This window comes from Microcebus murinus, chromosome 4 (genome assembly GCF_040939455.1).
Source record: "Microcebus murinus isolate Inina chromosome 4, M.murinus_Inina_mat1.0, whole genome shotgun sequence".
In the NCBI taxonomy this organism is placed as follows: Eukaryota; Metazoa; Chordata; class Mammalia; order Primates; family Cheirogaleidae; genus Microcebus; species Microcebus murinus.
The window spans coordinates 6,724,618-6,746,779 of record NC_134107.1 but is presented as its reverse complement, the minus strand read 5'-3'; the positions used below and the strand labels follow the sequence as shown (position 1 = coordinate 6,746,779).

At 56.0% G+C, this 22,162-nt stretch overlaps 1 protein-coding gene across 2 annotated transcripts; it reads left to right on the top strand.

The window, feature by feature from the left end:
• Nucleotides 1-3,462: 3,462 nt before the first annotated feature.
• On the top strand, nucleotides 3,463-21,919 carry LOC105867538 (tumor necrosis factor receptor superfamily member 6-like). Of its 2 annotated transcripts, none has more exons than XM_012757723.3 (11): nucleotides 3,463-3,559; nucleotides 8,020-8,101; nucleotides 9,660-9,788; nucleotides 13,316-13,430; nucleotides 15,230-15,306; nucleotides 16,273-16,353; nucleotides 16,574-16,615; nucleotides 16,704-16,729; nucleotides 17,268-17,639; nucleotides 19,697-19,739; nucleotides 20,590-21,919. In XM_012757723.3, the coding sequence occupies exons 1-11, from the start codon at nucleotides 3,506-3,508 to the stop codon at nucleotides 20,892-20,894; spliced, it is 1,326 nt and encodes a 441-aa protein (XP_012613177.2). In that variant the 5' UTR covers nucleotides 3,463-3,505; the 3' UTR covers nucleotides 20,895-21,919. The 2 variants fall into 2 exon arrangements, with proteins under 2 accessions (XP_012613177.2, XP_075857757.1); XM_076001642.1 differs by having other exon boundaries at nucleotides 17,268-17,499; nucleotides 20,590-20,712.
• The last annotated feature ends 243 nt before the right edge of the window (nucleotides 21,920-22,162 follow it).

Below are 22,162 nucleotides of genomic sequence, written 5' to 3'. Positions count from 1 at the left end.
GTCACCGGTGGAATCCCTCCAGGAGATCCTCTCTGCTGCCAAAGGGCCACTGTGAAACGGATATGACTTCTGCTGACTTGTGCAGGTGCTCTCGGGACCAGGCTGCAGAGGAAGGGGGGCTGTGGACAGGGCGGGGTGCTGGGCCAGGCGGCTACAGAGCTCCAAGTGGAGGGGGCTTCCTGAGCAGCCTCCTCTCTCCGCCAGAAAAAAGAAGTGGGACAGTTTACTCTCTGGTTCCACAGCAAATCGACTCCTGGACTCTCTGAGCCTCAGTTTTCTCATCTGCAAAATGGGCAGAGAAGGAGGACTCAGCAATCCTGGTGATCATAGCGTCTCCTGGAGTTGGGGAGAGAGCTTTGGTAGGGTAGACCCCGCCACCCCCAGACCCCCCCACCCCCCAGTCTCTAGGCCTTCAGACAGGATGTCAACAGCCGGTGCCTTCTGTGTAAGTCCTGCCTGGCAGACATGGCTGCTGCCAGCCAAGTTGCGCAACAACAGGCCTGATACTGTTCCCCGATGCTGAAGGCGTGACCCTGGCAACCCTGCCGAGGCCACACCCTAGCACCTGGTCTTGGGCTGCCTTCCCAGCCCCGCTCCTGCCCCGGCTCCTGCTCGGCCCTCAGCGCTGGGGCCAGCACCGAGAATGCTCTCTCGCGGTCTCCTGGGCTCCCTCGGCCCATTTTCATCCCCGCACCGCAGGGCCAAACCCACCCTCGGGATCCAGGCCAGAGTCCGCCCCTCGCACACCTGGGCTGCTGCCCACTGCCGGGCACCTGCTCGGGATGACTCCAGCTGACCCCGACACCGCCTGGCAGTCACCTTTCCCGGCCTGGCTTGGCACACTCTGCAACCAGCTCCAGTGCCCCCAGACCCCCCACTCACTTTCAGGGTGCAGGGCACTACTATTCCCCAAAGACAGAGAGACAGAGACACAGAGAGAGAGGAGCAGAAGGGTGGACTTATTTTGAGGAACTGGCTCACGCATTTGTGGGGTTGGGCCAGCAGACGGGAAGCCAGGCTGGGGCTCCGTGCTGCGGGCCCGAGTCCTTCCGGGTCATTCTTCCCCGGAAGCCTTAGTGCTGCTCTGAGGTCCCCAGCTGACTGGGTGGGGCCACCTGCTTCACTCAGAGTCACTGATTTAAACATTGGTCACGCCTGAAAACACCTTCACAGTGTGAACTAAAATGCCCACCCACTCCCCTCACTGGCTGACTGAATGGACCCCCTCGTGGCCAAAGGAATATTCTAGGGCAAAGTTCCTGCCAGGAGGAGGGAGGTCAGACAGGCCTTATCATGCCCCCCTCCCTTCTTGGAGATTTCCTTTGTAATCCATTAACAGGTCTAAGGGTATGCTAGACACACCTGCAGGTCCTTAATTTATGCAACAAATGCTTATCTCTGGTAAACGGTTTATGTTAAAACATTCCAAGCCTTTAGAGGAAGCTTCTTGTCTTTAGCCAATTACAATATGAAGAATCTTTAAACCCACCTATAACCTGTAAGCCCCCACTTCGAGATGCCCCACCTTTTTGAGCCAAACCAATATAGGCCTCCCACGTATTGATTGGTGACTTTACCTGTAACCCCCGTCTCCCTGAAATGTACAAAACCAAACTGTGACCCAGCCACATCGAGTCTACTAGCTCAAGGCCTCTTGGGCGTGGCTCCGGATCATGGTCCTCAAATTCGGCTCAGAATAAATCTCTTTAAAATTATTTTGCAGAGTTTGGCTTTTCTCCCCGTTGACAACAGCAACGCCCAGACTGGAGCCTGACCAACAGCGGGCACCGCGGCCCGGCCGAGTGGACACGCAGAGCTGACCGTCGCAGGGGGCCCTCCAGGTTGGGGGCACAGCGGGTCTCACAACACTTTGGGCAGGGATTATGGGTGACCCCTCAGGGACCGTCAGCTCCAGAAGGACCCAGCCGGGGCTGGGCCTGCTTGTCTCGGGACTTCGTTTCCTTGTGCGGTGTGTGGCCCGTGGGGGGCGCTCCGCAAAGGAATGACCACTGCGCCCCCAGCACAGCATGGAAGAAAGAGAAGCCTTCAGTGGGAACTTCCCCAACTCCTGCCCAAAGCCTGAAATCTGCATCCCCCTCCCTTGTTTTCATAGGAGAGACACCATGTCCTCCCTGCTGCTGCAGCTAAGGCCCCCCGAGGCCCCGTGCTCAAACACCGCCCCTCCTGCCCTCCCGTGAGCTGTGAGTCAGGGTGTCCAGAGAAACTGAGCAAGAGACAGAGTCAGAGAGAGATTTTAAGGAACTGGCTCAAGCAATCATTGGCAAGTGTGTGGGGCGTTCCGGCAGGTGGAGACCCTGGGAGAGCCGACGGCGTGGTCCGGGCCAAGGCTGTCTGCGGCAGAAAATCCCTCTTGCCCTGGGAGCTCAGTCTTCCTTCTTTTCGGGCCTTCACCGGACTGGGTGAGGGCTCCATGCTATGGGGGCGCGTACTTTACTCAAAGGCCACCTATTTAAATGTTAATCTCAGCCAGAAAACCAAAATAAAATCTTCACAGAAACATCCAGAATCATGGGCACCCATATCTGGGCACCATGACCCAGCCATGTTGTCACATGCAATGAATGGTCATCGCTTCTCCCCACAGGGCTCCACCCAACACCCGCCCCCTCTCTGGGGAGCAGTAGGGAGGCAGAGGCCACAGCCTGCCCTGCCTAGAGATCCGAGCTCACCTCCAGGCAGAGCCCAGAGCGGCAGCAAGCCCTCCAGGGCCCCTGACCACGTCTGGCAGGTCCTGTGGCCATTTAGGCAAAGGTGCCCAAACCGTGCGGAGCCAGGGTGGAAGGAGAGAAAAGCTCTAACAGCTCCTTATGTGGAAACATTCCAAGCCTTTAGACAAAGCTTCATGTCTTTATTTTTTATTTATAAAAAAAAATTTATAAATTTTATTTTTATTTTTATAAATTTTATTTTTATAAATTTTATTTTTATAAATAATTTGTAGCACTCCCAGAGTGCTACAATTACAGGCGTGAGCCACTGAGCCTGCCTGGCCAAAGCTTCACGTCTTTAACCAACTATAAGTCAAAGAATCTGTAAACCCACCTGTAACCTGTAAGCCCCTCCCCCCTTCGAGATGGCCCACCTTTTCGGGTCAAACCAATGTACCTTTCCACGTATTGATTGATGCCTTTACCTGTAACCCCTGTCTCTCTGAAATGCATGAAACCAGGCTGTGACGCAGCCATAGCGAGTCCACTTGCTCAAGGCTGCCTGGGCACAGCCAGGTCACCGTCCTCAAATTTGGCTCCGAGTAAATCAAATGATTTTAGGGAGTTTGGCCTCTCCCCCATTGAAAGGGGACACTGGGGGCACTGGAGGGCAGAGACTGGGGAGAGGCCGAGGAGGGCAGGGTGGTGGCGGATCCTGGCAGGCGGCCAGCCCGGAGGCCACGCATGCCCAGAGCGTAGGCGGCCCATGTGCTTTCCTGGCCCTGCCCGAGCCCGAGCCCCGCTTCCGCCTGCCGGCAGTGCCAAGGCTGCGAGCCATGGAGGCGCACGGGCTGCTGCTGCTCCCGCTGCTGCTGCTGCTCCCGGCGTCGGTGAGTGGCCCAGGCCGCCGGGGACGGCTTCCAGCCGGGGTGCGGGCCGGGGCGCGGGGATCTGAGCGCCGGGACCCGAGCGCGGGCCGGGGGCGCGGGGATCTGAGCGCCGGGACCCGAGCGCGGGCGGGGGCGCGGGGATCTGAGCGCCGGGACCCGAGCACCGGCCAGGGGGGGCGGGGATCTGAGCGCCGGGACCCGAGCGCGGGCCGGGGTGCGGGGATCTGAGCGCCGGGACCCGAGCGCCGGCCAGGGGGGGCGGGGATCTGAGCGCCGGGACCCGAGCGCCGGCCAGGGGGCGGGGATCTGAGCGCCGGGACCCGAGCGCGGGCCGGGGGGCGGGGATCTGAGCGCCGGGACCCGAGCGCCGGCCAGGGGGCGCGGATCTGAGCGCCGGGACCCGAGCGCGGGCCGGGGGGCGGGGATCTGAGCGCCGGGACCCGAGCGCGGGCCGGGGGGGCGGGGATCTGAGCGCCGGGACCCGAGCGCCGGCCAGGGGGGGCGGGGATCTGAGCGCCGGGACCCGAGCGTGGGCCGGGGTGCGGGCCGGGGGGCGGGGATCTGAGCGCCGGGACCCGAGCGCGGGCCGGGGGGCGGGGATCTGAGCGCCGGGACCCGAGCGCGGGCCGGGGGGCGGGGATCTGAGCGCCGGGACCCGAGCGCGGGCCGGGGGGGCGGGGATCTGAGCGCCGGGACCCGAGCGCCGGCCAGGGGGGGCGGGGATCTGAGCGCCGGGACCCGAGCGTGGGCCGGGGTGCGGGCCGGGGGGCGGGGATCTGAGCGCCGGGACCCGAGCGCGGGCCGGGGTGCGGGCCGGGGCGCGGGGATCTGAGCGCCGGGACCCGAGCGCGGGCCGGGGTGCGGGCCGGGGCGCGGGGATCTGAGCGCCGGGACCCGAGCGTGGGCCGGGGTGCGGGCCGGGGCGCGGGGATCTGAGCGCTGGGACCCGAGCGTGGGCCGGGGTGCGGGCCGGGGCGCGGGGATCTGAGCGCTGGGACCCGAGCGCGGGCTGGTCCGCCTGCTCCGGCGCAGCCTCAGCCCACCGGGTTGCCCTGCGCGTCCCGGGTCCCGCGCCCTGCTGGGGGGGGGAGGGGGGGCTGCTTGGGGGCTTGCTGGCGCAGGTGGGCGGCGGGGCGCGCGGGAGCCTGCGTGCGCCGCCTGGAGGAAGTGGCGGAAGGGGTGTGGTATTGGCTACAGATGGACTCAACCCATTTCTCCTGCTGTCTGGCATTCGTACATATTAGGAACGGTTTCATACAGATAGACATCCTGTTTCACCATTTTACCAATACCATCTACAGTTTTCCTTTCCTCTCATCTCCTCCCCTCCCTTCTCTTTTTCTCCTTTCCTTTCTCCTTTCCTTTCCTTTCCTTTCCTTTCCTTTCCTTTCCTTTCCTTTCCTTTCCTTTCCTTTCCTTTCCCTTCCTTTCCTTTCCTCTTTCCCTTCCTTTCCTTTCCTTTTTCCTTTCCCTTTCCTTTCCTTTCCCTTCCTTTTTCCTTTCCTTTCCTCTCCTTTCCTCTTTCCTTTTCTTTCCTTTTTCCTTTCCTTTCCTCTTTCCTTTCCTTTTTCCTTTCCTCTTTTCCTTTTCCTTTCCTTTTTCCTTTTCTTTCCTCTCCTTTTTCCTTTTCTTTCCTCTTTCCTTTCCTTTTTCCTTTCCCCTTTCCTTTTTCCTTTCCTTTCCTTTTTCCCTTCCTTTCCTTTTTCCTTTCCTTTCCTTTCTTTTCGTTTCCTTTCCTGTCTCACTCTGTCACCAGGCTAGAGTGAGTGCTGTGGCGTTAGCCTAGCTCACACCCACCTCAAACTCCTGGCACGCGACACCTTTGCGTGCTGGCTGATCATGTCGTGGAATGTCTCTCAGTGTGTGTTTGATGATTCCTTGTGATTAAATCCCTGGTACATGTTTTTTTTTTTTTTTCTTTTTTTTTTTTTTGAGACAGAGTCTCGCTTTGTTGCCCAGGCTAGAGTGAGTGCCGTGGCGTCAGCCTAGCTCACAGCAGCCTCCAACTCCTGGGCTCAAGTGATCCTCCTGCCTCAGCCTCCCGAGTAGCTGGGACTACAGGCATGCGCCACCATGCCCAGCTCATTTTTTCTATATATATTAGTTGTCCAATTAATTTGTTTCTATTTATAGTAGAGACGGGGGTCTCGCTCTTGCTCAGGCTGGTTTCGAACTCCTGACCTCGAGCAATCTGCCCGCCTTGGCCTCCCAGAGTGCTAGGATTACAGGCGTGAGCCACCGCGCCCGGCCTTGGTACGTGTGTTTTGACAAGAATACCCCAACAGCGATGGGTCCGTGTAGCTGCGTTAATATCGCCAGGCACGTGGTATCGTCCCATCCCTTTACTGGGGCTGTTGACTTTGATCACTTAGTTCAGCGGATGTTTGCCGGCTTTCTCTGTCGTAGTTACTGCTTTTCCCCTTTGTGATTACGAAGTACTTACTTGTAGAGAGTCGCTTTGAGACTAAATATTCTGTTTTCCCTCCTGCTTTCCTGTCCTGATGTCGGCATGGCTGACGATTCTTGCCTGAGACTGGTCTTACTCTGGTGTCTGTAGGCTGGGCCTTCTTCTTTAAACCTATCTAAATTCTTTTCCCCCCCGTTACTTTTTACTTCATTTTCCCCAGGTTAACGTAAATGACTAAAAACTAAAAACGGAACCGATTCAGGTTCCCCAGAGAGGGGTTGGAAAAACAAGGCTGGGAGAGGAACAGAGGGGGAGTAAGGAAAGCAAAGCCAGGAAAGAGGCCGAGAATAAAACCAGAGAAAGTGCAATGTCCAAAGCACAAAATAAGGCCAGCCACGATGACTCACACCTGTAATCCCAGGTCTCTGGGAGGCCGAGGCAGGAGAATCACTTGAGCTCAGGAGTTCAAGACCAGCCTGAGCAAGAGCGAGACCCTGTCTCTACTTAAAAAAAAAAAAAAAAAAAGAGAAAAGAAAAGAAAGAAATTAGCTGGATAACTAAAAATATATAGAAAAAATCAGCCGGGCATGGTGGCGCATGCCTGTAGTCCCAGCTACTCTGAAAGCTGAGGCAGGAGGATCGCCTGAGCCCAGGAGTTGGAGGTCACAGGGAGTTATAATGACGCCACTGCACTCTAGCCTGGTGACAGAGTGAGAGAATGTCTCAAAAAAAAGCATAGGCCGGGCACGGTGGCTCACGCCTGTAATCCTAGCACTCTGGGAGGCCGAGGAGGGCAGATTGCTCGAGGTCAGGAGTTCGAAACCAGCTTGAGCAAGAGCGAGACCCCCGTCTCTACTATAAATAGAAACAAATTAATTGGCCAACTAATATATATAGGAAAAATGAGCCAGACATGGTGGCGCATGCCTGTAGTCCCAGCTATTTGGGAGGCTGAGGCAGGAGGATCACTTGAGCCCAAGAGTTTGAGGTTGCTGTGAGCTGGGCTGACACCACGGCACTCACTCTAGCCTGGGCAACAAAGCGAGACTCTGTCAAAAAAAAAAAAAAAGCATAAAATATGATGGTAGAAATAAAGCCAAATACTGTAGTAATCCAACACATACAAGTAGGTCAAGCTCATTAATTGTCTGGTTGAATTAGAAAGATAGATCTAGTGATGTGGCAGTTTAAAGAACTGTCCCTACACTGGGAAGGGGACCGGCGTGGGGAGCGAAAGGTCGGGAAGACAGATGCCGGGCACGCTCTCACCTAACGGCGGCCGCAGTGGGTTTTCAGAGTCAGACTCGAGGACTCGAGCTAGGAAGCGTTGGTAGGGGAAGGAACGGGTCGCAGAGAGGCTGACAGTCATTCTCGTTATCTGGGTTACTTACGTTCTGTAGAACTGCCTGTGAATTATGTGGTTCCAATTTTTTATGTGTGTGTGCATGTGTATACGGCCCTGCATGTATACAAGGGGCGCAGAATACATGCACACACAGGTACACGCACGCCAACGGGCAGGTCCCGGTTCCTAACTGACGCATAATGCACTTCCTGGACAAAGCGTATATGCGCCTGCGGAGAGCATCAGCTGCAGGCTGGGACGGAACAGATGCTCCCTAAATCGCAAAGGCTCGCCGCCGCGCCGGACGTGGTCCTGGCCGCGCAGGGGGACTGGTCCGCGGCCCGGCAGCGTCAGCACGGCCGCGCGCGTTCGGAAACCGAAGTACGCGCTCCCACGTCTCACTGCTAAGCACTCGAGCAGAGAGAAGAAAGAAAAGGAAAAATGAAAAAAAGAAAAAAAGAAAAGATCATATTCCCCCAACATGATACCTACCTGCTCCTTATTATAAGTGGAGCAGCACAGCGGAGTATGAGGAAAAGTGCCAGCATGCGCTTCCCCAGGGACGGCCACCGCAGGAGGGACCCGTGTTCCAGCTGCCGGTGGCCAGCCCCCTCCTTCTCAGGGCTGGGTCTCGCGTGGAGGGTAGGTGCGGTTCCACCGGCCACAGGGGCATCTCTCAATAACGACCGTCTCCCTTTCTGATTGAAGGTGACCTTGGCCACCAGTGTGAACCCATGTGGCCCAGATATGTACCAGTCTGAGAACCGCTGCTGCAGACGCTGCCCAGCGGGTGAGTCCCAGGACACCTTCCAGGGCCTCCCGGGCTGACCTTCCAGTGTGGGAGACGGGAGGCCCCGGGCGCTTAGTTAGGGCATGGCTGGAAGCTGCCCCGGGTGGGAGAGCTCGGCTGCTGATGGGGGTGGGCGTGCCGCTCCGTGGAGCCCCCCTGTTCTTCCTCCCACCTCGGGTGGCTGTCCTCTGCCCCCGCGGCTGTGGTGGGGAGCACCAGGGCGAACAGGGGTGTCAGGCCTGCTCTGAGGTGGGCAGGCTGTGTTCTGGGGGAGTCGGGGGACAGACGTGGGGGACACAGCCTAGGCCGGAGGCTCCCATCTGCCCTCCCGTTGGGAAGAGCCCTGACGTGCCTGAGGAGGGAGGCTCCTGGTGAGCAGGGGCTCGGCTTCTCCGAGGGAGGGGCGCTGAGGTGCAGCCTGCCCCTCACAGCGCGTGAGCAGCCAGAGGCTCCGCCCCCCACCTCTCACCGCTGCCAGCACCTGGGCCTTCCTGGGAACCACTCACAGGCCCGCGCCACACTCACTGCTCTCCACCGCCCCTGCACACGCAAGTGCGTCCACGCACACACACGCACACGTGTACACACGCGTGCATACACGCACGCCCCACGTTTTATCCACCAGCCCGTGCCTTTATGAGGTTCTAGTTAAGGGACCAAACACCCATGCCTGGACCCCCTATCATCCCACACGTCTGGACACACACCTGTACGTGCACATGCATCTACACGTGCACACACATCTACACATGCACACACCTGCACACACAGCGGAACACTCCCCTGCGCAAGTCTACATACGCACACGTCAGTACGTACGTGCACCTTCACACGCCTAGATGTACACATCAGCAGACACATCACACACGCACACACCCGCACGAACGACATTTCGGGAATTGTTGTGACATCACTGGCCCAACCTGAAGCCCTCTGGATGCAGCGTGGGGGCAGGTGCGGGTGGTTAGGCCTCTTCCCCAGGAGGCCGTGACCGGGCTGGGTGCCCGGCTTCGCTATGGTTCTCCTGAAGCCCTTACGAGATGAGCACTGGACTAGGAGCTCCATCTGGGACCTGGGCAGATACTTACACTCTTACACCTGCAACCTCCCTCTACTAAATGGGCCCCTGGGAGCCGAGGAGCCTGCCCGGGTGGCTAGCAGCTGGGGCGGTGGATGGACAGGCACCTGCGAGCTCTCGGGCGGCCCTGCGTGCAGCTGGAGACCGTCTGCTTGCGCGAGCTGCGGGACGTTGGAACAAGCCAAGGGGGGATTCGGGTCCTCGGTCCTGGGACGCAAACACACGAAGTCCATCAGGGGGACTGTGGCTGGGCACCAGTCTAGAACGTCCCGAAGGGCCCGAGGTTGGGTCTGTGCTGGAGCAGGGCTGCGCTGGTCCCAGTCTGGGGCCCGAGAACTAGAACTCGGGCCCCAGACTGGGACCCGCACAAACTGGGCAGCAGTCTAGAACGTCCCGAAGATGTCGGGTCCCGAGGTTGGGTCTGTGCTGGAGCAGGGCTGCGCTGGTCCCCGCCTCACCACTGTCTCGCCTCTCACGAAGGTCACCATGTCAGCAGACACTGCAGTACCAACCACAGCCTTGGACACTGCACACCCTGTGGCCCTGACACCTTCATGGCCCATGACAACGACCATTCCCACTGCCGGCGGTGTAACCAGTGCCGGGAAGGTGAGTGTGCAGCTGCAGGCCAGGTGCGGTTCCACTGAGTGTTAAAGCACGCCCCTCAACCTGCCTTGTGGGGATCTCTCCGAAGGAGGTGACCGCAGACATGCAGGGAGATGGAGCCAGCACAGCGTCCCTCCCACGAGGTTTGGTTTCGAGAGGAAGAGTTGGTTAGGTTTTTTGCTTGTATCATGATGATACGTGTATACAGTTAAAGATGCAAGAATCAATCTACAAATTATTGGGTTTTTTTTTTTTAGAGACAGTGTCTTGCTTTGTCACCCAGGCTGGAGTGCAGTGGTACAGTCATAGCTCACTGTAACCTCAAATTCCTGGGCTTGAGCCATCCTCCTGCCTCAGCCTCCAAAGCAGCTGCATGCCACCACACCTGGAAAATTTTTAAATTTTTTATAGAGACTCGCTGTGGGGGGTCTCACTGTGTTGCCCAGGCTGGTCTCGAACTCCTGGCCTCAAGTTATCCTCCTGCTGCGGCCTCCCAAAGTGCTAGGATTACAGGCGTGAGGTGCCATGCCCAGCCTCACAAATTATTAAGATTTTTAAGACTGTTTAGCAAAGCGACTATTTACAGAATTAATGTATGAAAGTTCACGTTAAACATACCATTTGCATTAGCAAAACATAGTAACAAGATACTTTGGAATAAATCTAGCAAAAGATGTGTGAGATAAGTTTATGTGAACTAACCGCATTTAAGAAGACCTAAGCATGTAGAGAGATGTAAGAAGCTTTAGGTGAGAAAACTCAGTGTTTTGGAGGCATCAGTTCTTCTGCATAGAAGATACAGCAGGAACTTTCTTGAAACGTTATAAGCTGGCAACTTCCAAAACACTCCCAAAGAATAAAAAGGAGATAGCACGCCGGCCTCCCAGATGTCAAGACTTTGTAGGAAGAGACAGTTAAGGTGACGTGACATCCACACAGGGAAAGGACAGTGGGCCAGTCGGCCTCGCCCTGCACAGGAGGAAGGGGAGCGTCCGCAAAGGAAGGTAATTCATTGTCCACACAGGAAAAGTCCCGGTGCAGGACCGGACGTTTCCACTGTCTCCACCACTCACCATACATAAAAATCAATTCCTGGGCGGGGTGCGGTGGCTCACGCCTGTAATCCTAGCACTCCGGGAGGCCGAGATGGGCGGATTGCTCGAGGCCAGGAGTTCGAAACCAGCCTGAGCAAGAGCGAGACCCTGTCTCTACTAAAAAATAGAAAGAAATTAATTGACCAACTAAAAATATATATACAAAAAATTAGCTGCGCATGGTGGCACATACCTATAATCCTAGCTACTTGGGAGGCTGAGGCAGGAGGATCGCTTGAGCCCAGGAGTTTGAGGTTGCTGTGAGCTAGGCTAACGCCACGGCACTCACTCTAGCCTGGGCAACAAAGCCAGATTCTGTCTCAAAAAAAAAAAAAATCAATTCCTACTGCATTAAAATCCATATATGACAAGTAAAACTGTAAGAAGAAAATACAGAGTGTCTGTGACTCTAAGGCAGCAGAATTTTTTAATGTAAATTATAAAAATCACAAACCATAAGGTAAGATTGATAAATGTGACTACAGTAGAATTTTATGCTTTGTTCATCAAAAGACAGCCAAATTTGAAAACTTTAAGCCATGAAGTGGGATAATTCATTTCTGATACTTATAACTTACATAAGATCAATATCCAGAACATGTAAAAGATTCTCACTAATCAATAATAAAACATTTTTATTTTTTTCTTTTCCTATTTTTTTTTTGAGGCAGAGTCTCTGTTGCGCTGGCTAGAATACCATGGCATCAGCCTAGCTCACAGCAACCTTAATCTCCTGGGCTCAAGTGATCCTCCTGCCTCAGCCTCCCAAGTAGCTGGGACTACAGGCATGCGCCACCATGCCTGGCTAATTTTTTCTACATGTTTTTGGTTGGCCAATTAATTTCTTTCTAATTTTTTTTTTTTTTGAGACAGTCTCATTTTGTTGCCCAGGCTAGAGTGAGTGCCATGGCATCAGCCTAGCTCACAGCAACCTCAATCTCCTGGGCTCAAGCAATCCTGCTGCCTCAGCCTCCCGAGTAGCTGGGACTACAGGCATGCGCCACCATGCCCGGCTAATTTTTTGTATATATATTTTTAGTTGGTTGATTAATTTCTTTCTATTTTTGGTAGAGACGGGGTCTCGCTCAGGATGGTTTCAAACTCCTGACCTCGAGCAATCCTCCCGCCTCGGCCTCCCAGAGTGCTAGGATTACAGGCGTGAGCCACCTCGCCTGGCTGGGATAATTGATTTCTGATACTTAAAATTTTCATAAGATCAATATCCAGAACATGTAAAGGATGGTCACTCATCAATAATAAAAAAAAATTTGTAATGAGGAGAGACACAGACATTCCAAAGATGAAACATAATCGGCAACAAATATATGAAAACATGGATGAATAGATACGCTGTTTCGTACCTGCCGGGTTGAGGAATGTACCAAGCGCTCCCTGAGACTGAGCAGAGGAGATTCAAAGTAACAGGAAAAGTGGAACAGAAACAGCCACTTTGGGAAACCTTTTTGGCATAATCTGCCAAACTGAGAACGTTGCTAAGCCACCACCCGCGCCTTCCGCATCTCCACCCTGATCGGAACAGCCGGGGCCACGTGTGGTGACAGGTGGGGGAGGGTGTGTCGCAACCCAGGACCAGAAGCTTCCAAAACGCCCACCGACGCGGGTCCCTGCGACCGCGTGACTCGGCCGTGCGCCGCGCATGGCCCTGCCCGACGGCCTTTCCGGCCGCTCCCGGGCACGCCCCGCCGGGCACGCCTGTTCAGGAGGGTCAGGAGGCTGGTGCGGTTCTAGCGAGAACACGGAGGCTGGACTCGGGGCTGGGGACACGTGTTCTTGGTATCAAGCAGGGGTGCAGGTCTGAGGGCCCCTTTTACTTTTATCATCTCTCACATGCAGTTCTTTGAACTCGTTCAGACAGGAAACGCGGCAGATGGCAAAGGTACCCGCTCCGAGAAGCTCTGCAGCCCGTGTTTAATCGCTGCCATCTCCGACGCGGGCGGGCCTGGTGCCGGGGCTCCGGGTTTCCGTGGCGGGAGCGCAGGCTGGCGCCTGGGAGGGAGGGTGTCGCGTGACGGCAGGGCTGTTGGCAGCAGGCAGGGGCTCGAGTGTCTCCTCTGTGGGACGGCACGCCTGCCTTTGACGTTTCGTTGGTATGGAACGCACAGGAGTGGTGTTCTTTCCTTTGCGGGGGGCAAGCGATGGAAGGGATGATTTGGGGCTGTTTCTGAGAGGCTGGCCCTGTCCCACCCCCTCAGCTTGCGGGGGCCCCCCACGGGCCTCTCCACAGACACCCCGGATCATAGGGAAGCAGGTCCGGTCGGTGCCTTTTCATGGTTCCTGAGCTAAAAGACCAGGCGAGGGCAGACTCTGGACCTGGGACCAAGAGCAGGTGACGGTGACTTGGCCGCATCGTGGCAGGGTGCCCGCCCGACAGGGCCATGTCTCTGGGGACTGACCTTAGCCTTCCCCCTTTGACAGACCAGGAGCCGGTGACCAACTGCTCCGCGACCAGTGACCGGCAATGCCAGTGCAAGTCGGGCCAGTTCTACTGTGACTCTGCGGACTGCATGGAGAGCTGCTTCCGGTGTAGCAAGTAAGGGGACACAGGGGCCGGGGTGGCCAGCCCAGGGGGCACGGGACCCCACTCCTTCGCGCATTGCTTGTTTGGCTTTGGGTCACTTACACAGCACTCCCAGCCTCAGTCTCCCCATCTGTAACATGGGGCTCACAGCGTAGCACCTGCCCCATATAGATGCCCTAAAGATTAAATCAAACAAGGGCCGGGCGCGGTGGCTCACGCCTGTAATCCCAGCTCTCTGGGACGCCGAGGCGGGCGGATTGCTCAAGGTCAGGAGTTCGAAACCAGCCTGAGCAAGAGCGAGACCCCGTCTCTACTATAAATGGAAAGAAATTAATTGGCCAACTGATATATATATATGAAAAAAGTAGCCGGGCATGGTGGCGCATGCCTGTAGTCCCAGCTACTCGGGAGGCTGAGGCAGAAGGATCGCTCGAGCCCAGGAGTTTGAGGTTGCTGTGAGCTAGGCTGATGCCACGGCACTCACTCTAGCCTGGGCAACAAAGCGAGACTCTGTCTCAAGAAAAAAAAAAAAAAAAAAGATTAAATCAAACAAATCCCTTGGATGTTCCTGCCTGTACTGGTGTCAGTGCTCATTCATTAATTCATTGGATGAATGAATGCTACACCCCGCTGTGGCCTGTGGGTGGCATTGCAGGCCTTCGGCCTCTAGCAGTGGGGGACACGGACGATGAAAACGCACATACGGTGTGAGACCAGCGAGTGGCATGCAGGGCCGTGGGGCCGTTGAGGACTCAGCAGTCAGGGCCAGTCTCTGCGGAGGCGGCCTCCAGAAGAGGCCTGAGGGAGAGGGAGCCGTAGAAGGTTCTGGGGGAAGAGAGCTCTAGGTAGAGCAATGGCAGGGCTGTGCCCTGTGGCCAGAGCAGAATGACTGACCGCTGTCACTGTGTTAGTGTCCTCTGTGGCCGTCATAACACATGGCCACAAACCAGGTGACTCCAAACAACAGAAATGTATTCCGTCACGTTTCTGGAGACCAGAAGTCCGCAATCAGAGGTGTCAGCAAGGCCTCACTCCCTCCAGGGGCGCGAGGGAGGGTCTGGCCTCGCCTCTTCCAGCTCCTGGTGGTGGCTGGCAGCCTCTGGCTTGTGGACGCGTCACTCCAGTCTCTGGCTCCGTCGGCAGGGCCGCCTCCTCCGCGTGCCTGGGCCTCCGTGTCCACATTTCCCTCTTGTGAGGACACCGGTCATTGCATCAGGGCCCGTCCTACTTCAATGTGACCTCATCTTAATTATGTCTACCAAGACCGTATTTCCAAATAAGGTGACATTCTGAGGTCCCAGGTGGGCATGAATTTTGGGAGGACATTCTGGGGAGCCATTTACAGTGACAAAGCCACTTGCAAGTAGCTCTCATTAAACACCACTCAGACTGTGCTGGACTGTTGGCTCCTATACCTGACACGTCTGAAGTAAGGACTGCATTCAGGTCTGGCTGGATCAAGGCTCTGGTGTCTCTGGACTCGCTTGCCTTTCCCCCTCTCCATGGCTGGCTTCCCTCTTGGTGGAGGCGTGGCTTCAGCAGGCCCAGTCCTCCTAGCCAAAGACTCTATCCAGGAAAAGGGGGAAGATCGAGGTTCTTCCCCAGGTATCACAGCAGCCTCCTGAGCTTCACTCCATTAGACTAATTCGGGCCACGTAGCCAGGGAAGTGCCAGGCGTTGATTGCCTGAAACGTGGCAGGGCCATCCCAGGACCAAGGCTGGTCCCTCCTCAGCCTGCGCTGTGGGTGGTGTTGAGGCCACTCGGGGCTGAGCCTGGGTGGGGAGAGGTGACACTTGGGCTTTCCCTTCAGGTGTCCTGGAGGCAAAGAGCCCCTTTGGCCATGTAACGCCACGGCGGATACGGTATGCCCTGAGCCGGACGAGCCAGGTAAGGGGCCTATTCCGTCTCTTAAATCCAGGTGAGCAAACCTCCTCTGGAAGAGTGCATAGGTGGCTTTGCAGGCCACATGGTTGTCACTTGGCGTCTTTGCCGTGGCAGCAAAAACAACCAGAGACAATAAGTAAACGAATGTGCTTGGCTGTGTGCAGTAAATCACCGCCGTCACAGACCGCGTGTCTGCATGAGCCTGGGACTGTGTCCCCGTCCGAGGGCCGGAGCCCCTTGTCCCACGCCCCTCCGTGGCATTGTCGGGCTGCTCTTGGACTTCGTGTCAGTTTGCATTTCACAGTCAGCTTGTCTGTTTCCACAGAAACATTTTGATCACAGCAACATGCAAATACCTTTAGAGGATATATTAATACTAAAAGGGGGGGGTCTAAGCTGAGAAGAACAAAAAACCTTTAAGTGGGTGCTGGTGTTGTATGGACATGGCTCCACTGGCTTTTCTTGGTCATGGGGGTCACTTGGAGGTGGCCGAGGGTCCCCATCTCTAGATGGCCTGTCCCCTCTCCCTGGTGTCTGTGTGTCCTGGCTCTGGCCGTGCTGTGATTCCACAAGGGGTGAAACCGGGACACCCAAGTGGTCTCACTAGATGTCTCCCCAGGGTGGGGCAGCCCTCTCCCTTGGGCCACGGTGGCCAGGCATTGCTTTGACCAGGACCAGCACGTCCTCTGCCACCTCTAGGCTCCCGAGCTTTGCCTCCTGCCACCCAGGAGCAGATCCTGCACCCGGGACCGCCCACACGGGACCACCCGTGGGACAGCAGAGCCTCCTGCTGCCGTTCTAGTGGGACAGACCTCCTTCCCCTTCCCAGGGCCCGAGCGGCCCACGTGCTCTGAGCTTCGGGACCTGGACAGACCGTGATGGGGAATGGGGACCTTCGACAGCGTGTTACTCTGATAAGACAGCTGTGCTTAGCTCTGCCTCGGCCTTATCTGTTTTGCCTCCTTCTAGGACATGCAAACTTGTATTGGTTACTCCTGGTTCTGCCTGTCATCTTCATCATCAGCCTGGTCATCTGGTATTGCAAAAAAGGTAAATTAGGGCTAGATTGATGGGCGAGCAGAACAGACCAGCAGCCTCGGAGCAGTTTTGCGAGGTCCTCGCTTTCTAACTCAGGGCACCCTGGAGCTCAGCGGGGGGGCAGGCAGGCACTCCCTGGGAGGTCACAGAGTCTTGGGTCAGCTCGCTGCGGAGGGGGTGGCGGGGGTGCTGGGTGTGCCATGGGCTGAGCTCGCCTCCTCTGCTCTCCCAGGGAAACCCGTCATCCGGCAGTGCATGGCCAAGCTCTTCAAAGGTGAGTGCACTTTCTTTGTTATGAGTTCAAAAAGTCCTTGTCCTGGTTATTGTGAACTGAATTCATGTCTCTTGTTTTTTATTGTCAGAAGAGTCAAGTGAGCCGGGCAGCTCTGTAAGTATCCCACTGTGGGTTGGGCTCAGCCTTCCTGCAGGTGCCTCATGGGGGCTTAGGGTCCCCGTCCAGTGCTGGGTGTTCAGGCCTTGGTGGCAGTAAGGTCCCCAGGACTTCCAGGAGTGGGTGTGGGCAGCCGCAGGCCTTCCTGCCTGTGCCCTCGGTTTCAGTCTGCGCAGTGGCGTCGCGCCCCACCTCGTTCCAGCCGCAGCTGCCTGTGCCAGAAGAAGACTGGAAGTCTGGCTGTTCAGACCACCCAGTGGAAACCAGGGCACGGGGGGATTTCCAAAGTTGCAGTCTTAGGTGCCAGGGGGTAGGACATGGCCTTATCTTTTTAGGGACCACAGCTTAGCCCACAACAGCTTGTCTCGGGCCCCCTAGGGCGCTAGCATTAGAACTGGGCCCTGACCGTGTGTGGTGTCCACCTCTAAACCTGCATGGCCCTGGCTTGCAGGCTGCGTGGCATTTCCTTCTCCAAAGGTGACTTGGCGGGGGCTTGCCATCCCTTCTCACCAAAACAAATAACTTTGTGCTTCAGCTATCTAGGAGCCCCTGCTGCCCGGGCCCCATGGAGCTCCTGCTGCCCGGGCCCACGGAGCCCCTGCTGCCCGGGCCCACGGAGACCCTGCCACCTGCAGATGCTGACAGGGACCATCCAGCACCTGGCACGGAAACCACAGGGCCGTTGGAGGAAGAGAACTTGGCCTCGCCTCCAGAGGCCGAGGCTGAGGCCGAGACCCAGACCAGCCCTGGGCCCTCAGAGGACCCAGGTGAGAGCCCCGAGGGGCAGCTGCTGGCGGCTGCAGGAAGCGCAGTTGCCCCAGAGCGGATGCCGCACACCTGTCCTCCTGCTGCCCGCGGGCCCTGGGGCCGGACCAAGGCCACAGCCTCCCTAGGGGCCCTGGAGCAGGTAAATGGAACTTGTGGGTGGGTCTGAATAGCAACGATGTCCGTGCTTATTGGACGCTTGCTGTGTGCAGGGTTCTGTGTTCGGTGCTACCACGCGTGCTCCTGGGAGGTCCCTGGATCGGTTTGCTAGGGCGGCCATGGCACAGTGCACACACGTGGTGGCTTGAACGGGAGTCTGTCTTCTCCCAGTTCTGGAAGCCGGAAGTCCGGGGCCGGGGTGTCGGCAGAGCTGGCTCCTTCTGGGGCTGTGAGGGAGAATCTGTTCCAGGCCTCCTCCCTAACTTCTGGCGATTTCCTATGATCCTCGATGTCCTTGCTCGTACAAGCGTCACCCCAACTTCTGCCTTTATCTTCACTCAGCGTTCTCCCTGTGTGCCTGGATCGGTCCAGATTTCCCCCTTTTATAAGGGCACTGTTCACGTTGGATTAATAAGGCCAACCCCAGTGACCCTGTCTTACAACTTTACCCTCTGCAAAGATCCTGTTTCCAAGTAAGGCCCCAGCACAGGTGCTGGAGGTCAGGACGCCACATCTTCTGGCAGTGATTGAACCCACAGCAATCCCCAACCCAGAGTGCTGTCCCAGAGGACCATGGCACCCAGGGGCTCACAGTGTCCTCACCCAGGTCCTCTGGCTGGGCGGCACCAGGACGGAGGAAGTGGTGGGGCCCCGGGGTGCAGCACTCTTACTCAGAGGTGGCTCAGCCACCCGAGCACATGATTTTCTCCAAGTTGGGCTTGGCAGACCTCGGTTAAGCACCTCCTGTATACCAGGGGCAGCATCTAGAGGAGGCAGGCAGGGGCAGGCTGGGGGGGGGCGTGGGGAGTGTGCACATCCGTCCGTGGGAGGGCCAGGCAGGGGGACGCAGCCTCCTGGTCCAGCCTTGCACAGAGGAGCCGACCTTCCCCATCCTCTGTCAGGGGGCTGCAGGGAGCCGTCCCCGGCCTATGACTCCTGAGTCGGGCTTGGCAAGATAAGGAGACCCCTGCTAACAGCCCTGGGGAGAAGGGTCCTTTGGGCAGAGGAGACAGTGTGTGCAGTCGCTCAGAAGCGATGGAGAATGATCGGGAACCCCATCTCTGGGTCCTAAAGGCACAGGAGGTCAGGTGTTGAGGGAATGGGGCCAGGGAGGAGGTCGAGGGCCCTAAGCTGAAGGTCATGGACCCTTGGGACACCCCAGCACAGGCACTGAGGTTGACAACTCTGGGAATTGGGCACCGTGAGTCCCATGCCCTTGTGTGTCATTTCTGAAACTTTCATCAGATTCTCCAGAGGGTCTTATTTAAGAAAGAGAGGTTAGGCCCCCCCAGCCCATGTCATCTAGAGGCACCAAACAGGGCAGGGTGTGTGTTGGGTGTCCCTGTTGGGCTGTGCTGAAGGTGGAGCCGTTACTGCCCCTGGTTTACAGGTGAGGCAGCCGTGGCAGGGAGAGGGCAGTGTCCAGGGAGGCCAGCAGCTGCCAAGGGGCAGAGCTGGGATTTGAACTTGCGAGGTCTGGCTCTAGGCCCTTAGTGACCCAAAGGGAACCCCTAACCTTATCCGCAGGCCTTGGGAGCCTGGAGCAGCCCGTGTAAGTGGACAGTCAAATCCAGGCTCTTTCGGTCTAGGACACATTCAGATGTCCCTTCACTAGAAACGCACATTTAAGTCAGTGATGGTTTTTATGATGCATCTCTCTGGACGGGTGCCCTCCATTGGTATTGTCAAAGTCCAGAGTAGAACAAATCACCCCCAGGTGACATCGTTGAACTGTTAATAGCAGCCCCCCGTCCCCAGGGTCCGAGGTGCACACTCAGAGCAGCTGCGCTACCCAGGACCCCTGCCTGCCCACCGAGCAGAGCATCCCTGATGGCATAGGTGTCCAACTCGGGCCCCAGCAGTGTCCCAGGGAAGCACGACCTGGAGCATGTGGGTGGGCGTGAGCTCTCTGCTGCCTGTAGTGGGGCACAGTGGGGCCCACCCGCCGCCACGAGAAAGCCGACTGGTTCTGTCAGAAGCCCTGCCAGGGGCTGGACAGATTTCTTCTCCAGGAATAATTTGATTCTCTTCCCTCCACAGGAATATGCACAAAAGTATTTTTTGAAGGATACGTCCTGTAACGGTAAGCAATTTGAATTCTTCATTTTAGCAGCTGCTCAGAGTTAAATCTTTGGTGTGGACGTCTTTATTTCTGAGAAGGAACATCTGCCTCCGTGCAGTCACGAGGAGTTTTCCTGCGGACTTGAGATTCACTTTTCCACGTTCGCTGCTGACACCAGAGAAAACAGTCTGGTGTCCAATGCAGATTTTGTGGGCTCAATCTAGAAACATTGGGAGTTGCTTTTGTTTTGTAATATTTCCATGTTTTTCTGAAAAGATGTGAGTGGGTGGTAGAAATACCTCGTATCACCCTAGATGAGCAGGTCCCTGCTGGCTGTGATGCTACATTTTCTTGGCAGAGAAGTAAAGATTTACTGAGCACATGCTACATGCCAGGTGCTTTCTTTATCTCATCCTAACAACTCTGCAAGACCCACCCCCATTTTGCACATTTATAAATAAGAGGACCGAAGGTCAGGGAGGTTAAACTCGCCCTGGGTCTTGGATCCTACTGCTAACTCGCCCAGCAGCCTGGGGCCCTTCCCAGGGGGAGGAAGGAAGGGTGGGGCGGACCCCAACGGACTGTCCCCACGAGGCTTCCGACTTTCCCGGGAGCCTCTGGTTCCTTCTCCTGGGAAGGCCGGTGGCCATGTGGGGCTTGCATGACCCATGGCCCTAGAGTGATGGATGGGCAGTGGGCAGGGTGAGGGGTGGTCCTGGCCTGAAGGTGGCCTCCAAATCCCAGGGCCTGGCCCCTTCTCCGGGACCAGCTGGGGCCGCGCAGAGCCTCCACGTCCTGGGCAGATGCTCCATGGTCTTTCCAGAAATGTAAGCACACTCTTCCTTCTTGTTTTTGTTTTCTTTTTTTTTAGCCACCAATAGAATTTATTATGTAATTGGACGTGAGGTTCCAAGAAGTAACTGGAAGATGTTTATGAGATTTATCCAACTTGGAGAGAATGAAATTGAGATCTGTGAACACGGAAATCAAGGAAATGTGATGGAACAGCATCATCAGATGCTGCTGCGCTGGAGAAATAACCTTGGAAAGGACGGTTCTGTTTTTAAGCTCATGGCTGCCCTCCATCAAATGGAGTTAGACGGGCATGTGCAAAATATTATAAATAAATTAATTGCTGAAAATATTTTAGGTAGGCATCCCGGGACCCCACGGTAGAGTCTTTTTTGGCACATTTGATGTTAAGCAGTGGCCTGGATGAATCGGATATGAGCTGCTTCTACAGCCTCTGATCTTGTTGGAAACGTCATGAATCCCAGATACAGCTATCCTTTTTATATGAAGCTTTTGACGGGGAGGTCAGTTCTGTGTACAGGCAAGGGTGCTTCTCTGCCAGAGAGCTGTCCTTGGCCTGTGTGCCTGAGATGAATTGTATGAAGCTTTTGACGGGGAGGTCAGTTCTGTGTACAGGCAAGGGTGCTTCTCTGCCAGAGAGCTGTCCTTGGCCTGTGTGCCTGAGATGAATTACGGAGGCTCCAGAGGAACCGCTGCCTTTGCCTGTTCACGGTCCTGGAAGCCTCTTCCCCAGGAGCTGAGGCTAGGCGGATTCGGTTGTTGCCTTTCTGCCTTGACCATTGGTTCTCATAATGTCTGTGAGGCTCCCATGCCTAGAACAGGGTGTGGTGCAGACTCATTGTTGCCTGGATAATTTATATATATGTATATATATTTTAGTTTTCCAGCTAATTTCTATTTTTTTAGTAGAGACGAGGTCTCGCTCTTGCTCAGGCTGGTCACGAACTCCTGAGCTCAAATGATCCGCCACCTCGGCCTCCCAGAGTGCTAGGATGATGGGCGTGAGCCACCGCGCCCGGCCTTAAGTGTTGATGCCAAAGATGCTCTTTCACCAAATATTGTACAATTGAGCAATATGTGCCTTAATAACTTTTCTTTTTTCGTGGAGACAGAATCTCACTTTGTTGCCCTGGCTAGAGTGCAGTGGCATCATCTCATCATCAGCCCACTGCAGCCTCCAACTCCTGGGCTCAAGTGATCCTCCTGCCTCAGCCTCCCAGTAGCTGGGACTACAGGCGTGTACCACTATGCCCGGCTAGGTTTTGTACTTTTTGTAGAAATGGCATCACTCTTGCTCAGGCTGGCATCCTAAAATGCTAGGATGACAGGCATGAACTACTGTACTTGGCCAATAAATTTTTGTTTATGTAATAAAATTGTTTCTGAAATAGTGTTTCCTCTCATTTGGGTGGGTACACACACCTTGGGTGGGATATCTGAGTAGGTGACATCATGCACACAGAAGGCAGGAGCCCCAAGCAGCCTGATGGGATTGAGGGTGAGGGAGGACTCTGGAATGGGGTTCTGAGAAGGAGATGGAGCAGCCTGTTCTGGCTTGTAGGTCTTCCCAGGGGTTTCTGCCCCCAGGGAACGATAGCATGGCCCACCTGTTCACCCAAACAGCAAATCTA